General features: G+C 34.5%; 1 protein-coding gene across 1 annotated transcript; it reads right to left on the bottom strand.

Moving 5' to 3' along the window:
* Window positions 1–9: 9 nt before the first annotated feature.
* Window positions 10–3,285, bottom strand: LOC136984503 (golgin subfamily A member 6-like protein 6). The gene is made up of 6 exons (XM_067281504.1): window positions 976–3,285; window positions 810–890; window positions 624–746; window positions 373–518; window positions 170–308; window positions 10–107 (listed from the first exon to the last, which is right to left on the bottom strand). The coding sequence occupies exons 1-6, from the start codon at window positions 3,278–3,280 to the stop codon at window positions 10–12; spliced, it is 2,892 nt and encodes a 963-aa protein (XP_067137605.1). The 5' UTR covers window positions 3,281–3,285.
* Between the last annotated feature and the right edge of the window lie 5,951 nt (window positions 3,286–9,236).

Below are 9,236 nucleotides of genomic sequence, written 5' to 3' on the forward strand. Positions count from 1 at the left end.
GTGATCACATCACCAAAATCGAAGGCTGCATAATAATGCATTTCGTCGAGAAACAATGCAAAATCCATTAACACCATCTTCCACAGGTGTAGATCTATTATCATCATCTGCAATTTTATTTCAGTGTTAATTTAGTGAAGTAGAACAATACAAATATATGAAAGTTTACCTACCAAAGTTTCTTCAGAAATATTCTCCCAAGTAATATTGTTGATTACTAAATCTACATTTTCTATCATTAAGTGAGTTATAATGAAAGATAATTTCTTCTGATACGAATGGGTAGAATAGTCAGTGCCATACAAGACCTGAAAAACACAGAAGCGGTGTTAAAATGGAGGATATCGAACAAAATTTTACAGAGAACAATACCTTGATTGCATTTTCTTTTAACATTGCCGATTTGTATGGAATATTCATATTTACTTCTAGGGATTGTCGTGGCAGTATTTTTTTAAACAATATTGCCCCCCTCTTTAACTGTTGTTTGCTAAGTCTAGGTCTTATAGCTGGAGGTTCTAAAAATTAAAAAACCTTACACTTACACAATATTTTATATGACCAAAAGTTTAATTACAATAGATGACAACACTGAAATTTATTATTTCATAAGAAACTCTTACCTCGAGATGCAACATCAGTAACTTTTAATCGAGACAAGTCAATCTCTCCCGGTTTGTATAATTTTGATACAGCATTAACAGGGATGCACATGTAATGAGGTCGATTTTTCAGAAGTACAGGTACTAGAATACAAAAAGAAAATTAGGATTTATCCATCTAAAATACGAAGTAATTGTTCCACTTACTTCTGTACTCGTTTGAGACAATTTTGAACCAATCCATATGATCAGTGCAAACGATAACACCTTCAGATATTTCTGGTTCGTCTAGAAGGAATTGATGAATGAAACTTCATATTTCCAAACGTAAAATCTACAAAACTAGACAATACTTTGAAAAAATTACACTTACTAGATTTTGCAGCTGCTTGCGTTACGTCTTGAACGGGAGTAACTTCCGATTTTACAGCTACTGTTTTCATTTCTTCTTCTGTCTTAACTGATTCGTCTCTCTTCTCCAATTCAGGCTCTGATCTCTCATCGATGAGTACTGTTGCTTTTTCCTCACAGCTTACAAGCTGCTTTGGTTGAGATATTTCTTCAATGGGTTTCTTCAATTTCTCCTCATCCTCCTCAATGCTTGATTTAGTTTCTTCTTTCGCGATTGATCTAGTTTCTTCTTCTGCGATTGATCTAGTTTCTTCTTCTGCGATTGATCTAGTTTCTTCTTCTGCGATTGATCTAGTTTCTTCTTCTGCGATTGATCTAGTTTCTTCTTCTGCGATTGATCTAGTTTCTTCTTCTGCGATTGATCTAGTTTCTTCTTCTGCGATTGATCTAGTTTCTTCTTCTGCGATTGATCTAGTTTCTTCTTCTGCGATTGATCTAGTTTCTTCTTCTGCGATTGATCTAGTTTCTTCTTCTGCGATTGATCTAGTTTCTTCTTCTGCGATTGACTCAGTTTCTTCATTACATTTCTGTGTTTTTGTTACCTTTTTGCCACCAGAAACATCCGTTTCCTTTTGTATGTTTTCTATTTCAGCTTTAAATTTCAACCACTCTGTCTCCATTTTTGTCTTTTCTTCCTGTATTTCCTGCTTGCCTGTGGATTTAGCAATGTTTTGCTCTGTTACTTCCACATCTTCATGTCGAGTGAATGATCTTTCTGTAGCTTCAAGTAATTTCTTTTCCTCAAAAAATTCTTTTAGTACCTCCCTCATTTCTGCTGCCTTTTCCTTCCCGTCTATGGGTTTTGTTAAAGCGTGAAAGGCGGTTGCTTCAATTTCTGCAAGTTCATTCAGCTTTTTTATTTGTTCCTCTTCCCACTTATTATCTTTTTTAAATACTTTAGGTGACTTTGAAAATCCAGGAAAGGTGCGCCGATTGATAGGTTTTGGTAATTCCTCATAAGACTGTTTAATTGATCGCTCCTCCTGAGCTTCCATCTTTGATTCTAAGCTATCCGCTGGATAGGATGATGTCGAGGGTTTGTCGTCTGGAGAAAGTTTAGTCGCTTCTTTCAGTTTATTTTGTATCATGTTTTCAAGTTTTGCAACAGTTTCTTGTAGTTTTCGCTCTCTTTCTTTTATATTTTGAGTCTCCTCTTCGTTGGATTCAGTAGACTCTTCTTTCATCTCTTCCTTCTTTACTAGTTCTATCATTACTTTCATTAGTTCCAATCTATTCATTATGCACTCATTCTGAAGTTTTTTGAGATCTGATGTGTCTTCCACTGCTTCAGTTTCTTCTCCATAACTTGAAAAAGTAGCCGACAAATCCCGTTCTTCCTGCCCAGTTATTTCTATTTGTTTTGCAAGCTTTGCAATATCATCTCTTAAACTTTCTTCTGTTTCTTCCAGATGTCTAACTTCCTTTTCTAACTCATCAGATTCAGCCATCTTTCCTAATTTTATTTTTTGTTCCTTTTGATTTAGGATTGCTAACAGTACTTTGGAATGTTCCAGTCTCTTCATAAGCAATTTTGATCTCAAATCGCAGAGAATTAATAAAAAACAACTTTTCGGTTCTTCGCCTTTACCAGGTTTAATTATTATTCCTTCGGTTTCTTCTCCGGCTAATTTCTCCTTTATCTTCATTCTTGAAGGTGAACGAGACACACAGACAATATCTTCTAGTTTTTCAGCGAGTTCGTTCATTTCTCCTATACTCTTATAAAGTCTTTCAACAATTGCTAAAGGTTTAGTTGTATCCTTTTTTGACTCTGGTTTTAGTTTTCTTTGCTGTTCTTTCAAACTTAACAAGTCTTTGGTAAGGGATAATTTCTCTTCAGTTAATTCTAGTATTTCTTTAAAAGAAATTAGCATCAAATGTCTGGAACTTGAGGATGCAGAAGAGATGTCTTCTGCTGCTTTATACTTGGCAGCAGCTGGTTCCTCTTTTACTTCAATTACTTTGCTTTCAGCAGGTTTAATTTCTTCAACTCTTCGGTCTGATTCCTGTTTGCTAGATTTCTCTCCCTTTCCCTGAAGTTCTTCCTGTCTTTTAAATGATTTTCTAGGAGATAATGAAGAGGAACTCTTCTCTATTTTCTGTTCTCTAGCGCGCTTAGTGTCTTTCTTTGATTTCTGTCGCTTTTTTTCTTCAGCAGCTACTCCTCCTCCTTCACCCTGTTTACCTTTTACTTCTTTCTCTTTAGATGCTCTCTTATCTTTTCGCTTACTCGCATCATACTCTTCATCAGATGGAGAAGGTGCCATACTGAAAAATTATTTTCCTACATTAAAAAGAACGGTTAAATTTACCTATGGTGGCAAAATGGTGGCTTGTCGTAAATTCCAGCAAACAGAAGAAAGGAAACAGTGGGGACACACGTTCTAACCTAACCTATTCTAATAAATTACTATAATTATTACCAATCAAATTATTAGAATAAGTTAGGTTAGGTTAGATCGTGCGTCCCTACTGTTTCCTTTCTTCTGTTTGCTGGAATTAGAGACGAGCCGCCATTTTGTCTACCATAGGTAAATTTAACCAAAGGCATTAATTGGTTTAAAATATTGTAAAAAACACAAAAATATATATTAAAGAACATTAGAAACTTCAGGTTTTATGAAGTACTTGTGAATTTCTGAAAAAACGCAATTTCGTACACACTCAAAGGAACTTCTTGAAATTCGAATTTGAGCAAGTATTCAGTGAAACTTTTTAAGAACTTAAATATAATTAAAGAAATTAAAGTTAAATTCCTAGAAAATCTAATTCTGTTACTTACTTTAACTCTAGAATACCACGAAATCAACAGCAAAGTGCACCTTGTCACGGATTGATGATGAAACTCATTTGCATATTTTTACGTGTAGCTCATGATAAATTTTCGAATAAAATATGTTTTTTTTTACGATTTAAAATCTATATTTTAATATTGTTAAAAAATATTATAAAAACTGGTATGTATTTTATAATTAATTATTTTGATTTAACAAGTAGGAAAATTCGAATATGTAAAACAGAATAATTAATTGTTAAATGTTGTACATTAAATAGTATTGTAATGGATATTTTTATAAATGAAAAATATTTAGAGATAATATTTTAATAATAGTAATAATAATAACCAGTGTTTTACTATAAATATGATCTTGTAATTTAAATAAAATAATTTATATTCAGAAACATTCCGGTTGAAACATAATGACACAGAGTAGCGGCGAACTAAAATTATGTGTAAGACCCGATTTTCTAAGAATTCCGATCGATATCCGAACCCGATCCCTTGAGTTGCAGGTTGGTGTATTTCACACCCAGGCTATCTAATCTTTTAATATATTATAATAATGTAAGGACGGATAATCAGTGGCTAAGTGGCTATCAGTCTTACCAGTTTTTATATATAGGCTCTACATATTAGTCTGTAGTTATTTATAGGTATTATATAAAACTATGTAATGGAAGTAGAATAAGTTAAATAAACTACACCTTTATCAATCCAGCAAAATTTAATAAAATAATAACGTTTTCAATCGTTTTTAACGATCTTCCTCGGTTACAAAAAAAATAGAACATTAAATATAGAACATAAAATGTGTTCGGAATAAATATGAAAATTAACGGAAAACGCCCAAATGGACAAAATATAGATAAATAAACAAAATAAATAGCGGAAAAAATATATACAGGGTGTTTTTTTAAACTGACGGTACTCAGAAACATCTGTAGAGCAATCTAGCAGCCGGACTGTCGCCAAATTTGGGAGAGTGACTAAGGATGACATGGAAAAGAGATTCCGCGAAGAAAAAGTAGTACCTAAATTCGCCGGTAGAGGAGAATTTGGCGCTGTTGTAGCGAAAAAGCTACCAGCACTTCACTGAAGAAAGGGTCATCAGTCGCTTTTTTCCACTTGCATGACCGCCTCGCTTCCTGTTACTTTTCCCTGTGGGGTTACTTAAAGTCCAAGGTCTATCTTGGTAGCGTCCCAAACTTGATGACTTTGAAGGACAACATTTCTCGAACTGTGATGAACGTTCCTGCGGACATGTTACGTTCAGCCATAGAGAACACGGTGTTCAGGATGCAATGAGTTGTCCAGCAGGACAGTGATCACATTGAAGAAGGGAGGTTATTTGCTGATTAATTAAACTTTCGTTATTACACTGAAACCGCTGTCTGATTATTCATTCGTGTGTTTGTTAATTGCAGCTGGATTTTATGCAGATTCTTAGCTGTTTTGCTACAACAGCGCCAAATCCACCCCTACTGGAAAATTTGGGTACTACTTTTTTCTTCGCGGAATCTCTTTCCCATGTCGTCCTTAGTCACTCTCCCAAATTTGGCGACAGTCCGGCTGTTAGATTGCTCTACAGATGTCTCTGAGTACCGTCAGTTAAAAAAAAAACACCCTGTATATAAGATCCAACGAAACCAGCATTGTCCGTTAATAACATTAATTAATGTAAAAGGATTTCCACATGGTAGACAATGAGTCCGCATCTCTATGGTTTATACAACCAGTTGTCATGTGCCCCTTGCAGATTTCCAATTTCTCAAGATGTTTGACCGTTTGCCTATTCGTCGTCGTTTTTATAATTGCCGCTTGATCCATTGGACGTTAACATCCTTCTGTCTTGCGTATGATGCCAGCGCAGTAGTGTCAAGGTTCTTACTGATTGTATATTTGAGCTTTTGAGCCTTTGTTTTAAACTGCGCATCGTTGCACCCACATAAACAAGCTTGGAATTGAAACGATGGTTGTGTAAAGGCTCCGAATATATACCCGTTGTTGAATTCCGATCCTCTTTCTTTTTATCGTTTCTTAATAGTTTGAAAACAGTGAAATTACGTCGGTATACAATACGAAAATTATCAGACCTGGCAGTACATCTATGTATCTTGTTTAAAAAAACTGGGATGTAATTAAGCACTATTCTTTTTATATTTATTCCAAACACATTTTATGTTCTATAGTTAATGCTGTATTTTTTTGTAACCGAGGAAGATCGTTAAAAGCGATTGAAGACGTTATTATTTTATTAAATTTTGCTGGATTGATTAAGGTATAGTTTATTTATAAGTAATTTAATTATTAGTGTTAGTAAAGTAGTGAGTAAGTAATTAGTAGCAGTCTAGTAGTTAGCAAAGCGGCAACGCGACAACGTAGACTTTTTCGCAATTATTTAGAAAGTTAATTAAGTACAGTAGAGAGTCGTTAATCGGAACCCCGGTAATTGGAATCGCCGGTAATCGGAACGATTTTCAGTTGAACTGTGTCGTGCTGAATCGAACGTTTTTGATACTAAATTTACTTCTAAAGTATAATTTTGATGTTTTTATATTCTTCAATATATTTATTTTGTTTGTACAAAATGCAGAAATAATTTTTAACGATACGATAGCCTCGATTATTATTATAAAAATTTTCGTTAGGCTTAAAATCGACGAAAATTCAACACGAAGCGACACGCAACGGAGAAAAATTCAACACGAAGCGACGCAACGGAGAAAAATTTGAACATCGGACAGGTTAATGTATTTTTTCGTACATAATGGATAATCGGAACAAATGACTAATCGGAACAACCCCAGTCCCCAATTGATTCCGATTTTCGACTCTCTACTGTATTTGCGGATCCGTAGCGCTGGATCCAGCACCAAGTGCTGGATCCAGCAGGCCGAAGAATGCGCTGGATCCAGCTGGATTGCTGGATGAGGGATCCAGCAATTGCAATCCCTAGTACAGGTATTCCTTGAATAACGCAATTAATTAAGAAATTTGCGGGATTTCCCGGAATATTTCCAAGGTTAAAAAAACAACCAGGATCTCGTTTGAGAAACTCTACTTTAAATCAATCACAAGGTTTAAAAATATCGATGTCAAATACTTTAACAACAGAGATAACAGACTTATTTTCTGTGGCCAACATGTTTGTTTCGGAAGCTATTTGGGGCTTGTTTATATAATTATAAAATTCTGGTTCTAACGAAAAGTCGCTCACACTTATTGAAAATATTGGTATATTTATATGACTCCACGACACATCTCTTACACATAGAAAATAACGAAACACAGTGAAATATATAGGGGAAGGCAGTGCAAGATGGGGACACGGTGTAAGATGAGGATATCTGTTTATTCCTGGTTAACGTGCTTTCATCTAGCTGTTATTTAGGGGATTAAATGTCAACCTGGAAAGGGATCATGGAACGAGAGAACGTCCGAAACGTTCTTTTTGTTTGGAAGTAAGACACTTTTTCATGTTTCAGAAATACTTCATCTAATTTTATGCCTGCTACAAAGTTTCTACAAAGTAAGTATCATTGTGAACCTTACCTTTTAGATGAAGATATTATGGCATTCGAAATAACCTTTAGGACTGTAGTTGTCTAGTTTTAAAATAAAGTAAACCTGTGTTGCAATCAGTATAAAAAGTGCACGTTGGGGCAAAATGGTGGGGGCAAGATGGGATACCTCGTCTTGCCCCAGGTTGACCATGAGTATGGCCAATGAATCCAGAAGTATTTTCGGAGGCAGATTTATTTTCTGCAGAAACGACAAACAGGCCCCTTCAGCAGCAGGACACACCAGGATGCTCGTTTTGGGACAACAAAAACCATGAGGGCAAGGTATGTCAAATCTGGGTGCAGAAACGGTCACTGATTACACCACTACAACTAGGCCTACCCATTCAGTTTGTACTCAAGTTTCTCAACTTAGAAATAATGTCAATTCCACATGTTGGAACGAAGAAAAAAATCGAAAATAGTAGAAGGAGAGAGAAAACAGCAATCCTAACCGATACACGTATTTGCAATAAATATGAATTAACATACTGGTTACACAGTTGAAGTGTTTATGTGTCTAACAAAATCATTCTAGCTGCAACTAAACCTGAGATGTTTACATTCAAAGCTGTAATTTGTGACAGTGGAATGTTAAGTTACACGTTCTGTCATGGTGAAGGCTCTTCAGTGTGATACGCGCTATTTATTCTTTTATTATTTCCAAATATATAAAATTTAATCAATAAATGTCTGCAATAAAATTACTTTGATTGGCTTTTGTTTAAGTGGTCTGACTGTACACCGACAAATGAGTTCATCTGTAGTCATAAATATTCTTGGGAAAATCCATCTTATAGTAAGTCTATGGGAGACCTTCTTGCCGGTAAGAACCAATGTGTTCAATAGTCACGTGATCGGAGTCAGAACGTGAACATACATAAAACATATGTAAGTCATAATTAAAGTGGTTACTTTCTTATTTATTGTATCGCAATTTATATATGTGTGTAATACTGTACATGTTATATTTGAAAAAAATATTTAATTTAAAATTAGTCAATATTTTAAGTGCTATGACAGGTTTACTAATAAAAGTAAGGTATTTAATAAACAGTATCAAGTGGTTTTTTAATTATGACATTACATAATGCCGTAAAAATAAAAAAAGTACCGAATTGAGATTTATACAATATCGAACAACTAGTGAACTCCATAACATGACTTTCACTCTTCCAGGTTCTTATTACCTAAAGTACAGTTAAAGGGAAAGTGCAATAAAATTTTAAATATCGGCATTACATAGCACTATAAAGTGAAAGCTTATATTAATTTGATATATTTACAATTTTACAGAAATTTTACAAAGTTATCTTTTTGTATGAAATTTTTCTAGATTTCGATATTCTTAATATACTGAAGTTGGCAATTTATTGGTCAGTAAGTACACTTGCCCAGGAAATAAGGCATCAGAGGAGGATGGATAAAGTGCTTGTTGTACCTGTCGTTCTCTCCTCTACACACACTACACAAAAGTCTGGGAACATTAGAATTGAATAGAAAAACACATCAAACTATAGAAAGCCACTATTTTGACCATATGTCATATTGTGAGGAAATTCCTGAATACAAACACATACACAGATACAGTTTTATAATTTTGGTTTGGTTACAATGCGTTGTCGCTAATCCGGCATGATACACGGCCATCGGTGTTAACCGAGTATAACTCACATTACCTAACATAAACAGTGCCAAAACAATTACGAGTTGAAATTTAAAATTTAGTACACAGTTAAAATATGTCATAAGAATGTAGACAATGATGCGGTTTTCTGAAATTTCTCCCAGCTTAAATGAGAGAAAGTTTTATGGATTACGATAAATTCGGATTTATCTGAACTACTTTAAATACGGAGTTTTAGTCTCCAAAGAGTCCCT

The sequence above is a fragment of the Centruroides vittatus genome, unplaced genomic scaffold (assembly GCF_030686945.1).
Source record: "Centruroides vittatus isolate TY-2023 unplaced genomic scaffold, ASM3068694v2 contig_921, whole genome shotgun sequence".
Classification (NCBI taxonomy): Eukaryota; Metazoa; Arthropoda; class Arachnida; order Scorpiones; family Buthidae; genus Centruroides; species Centruroides vittatus.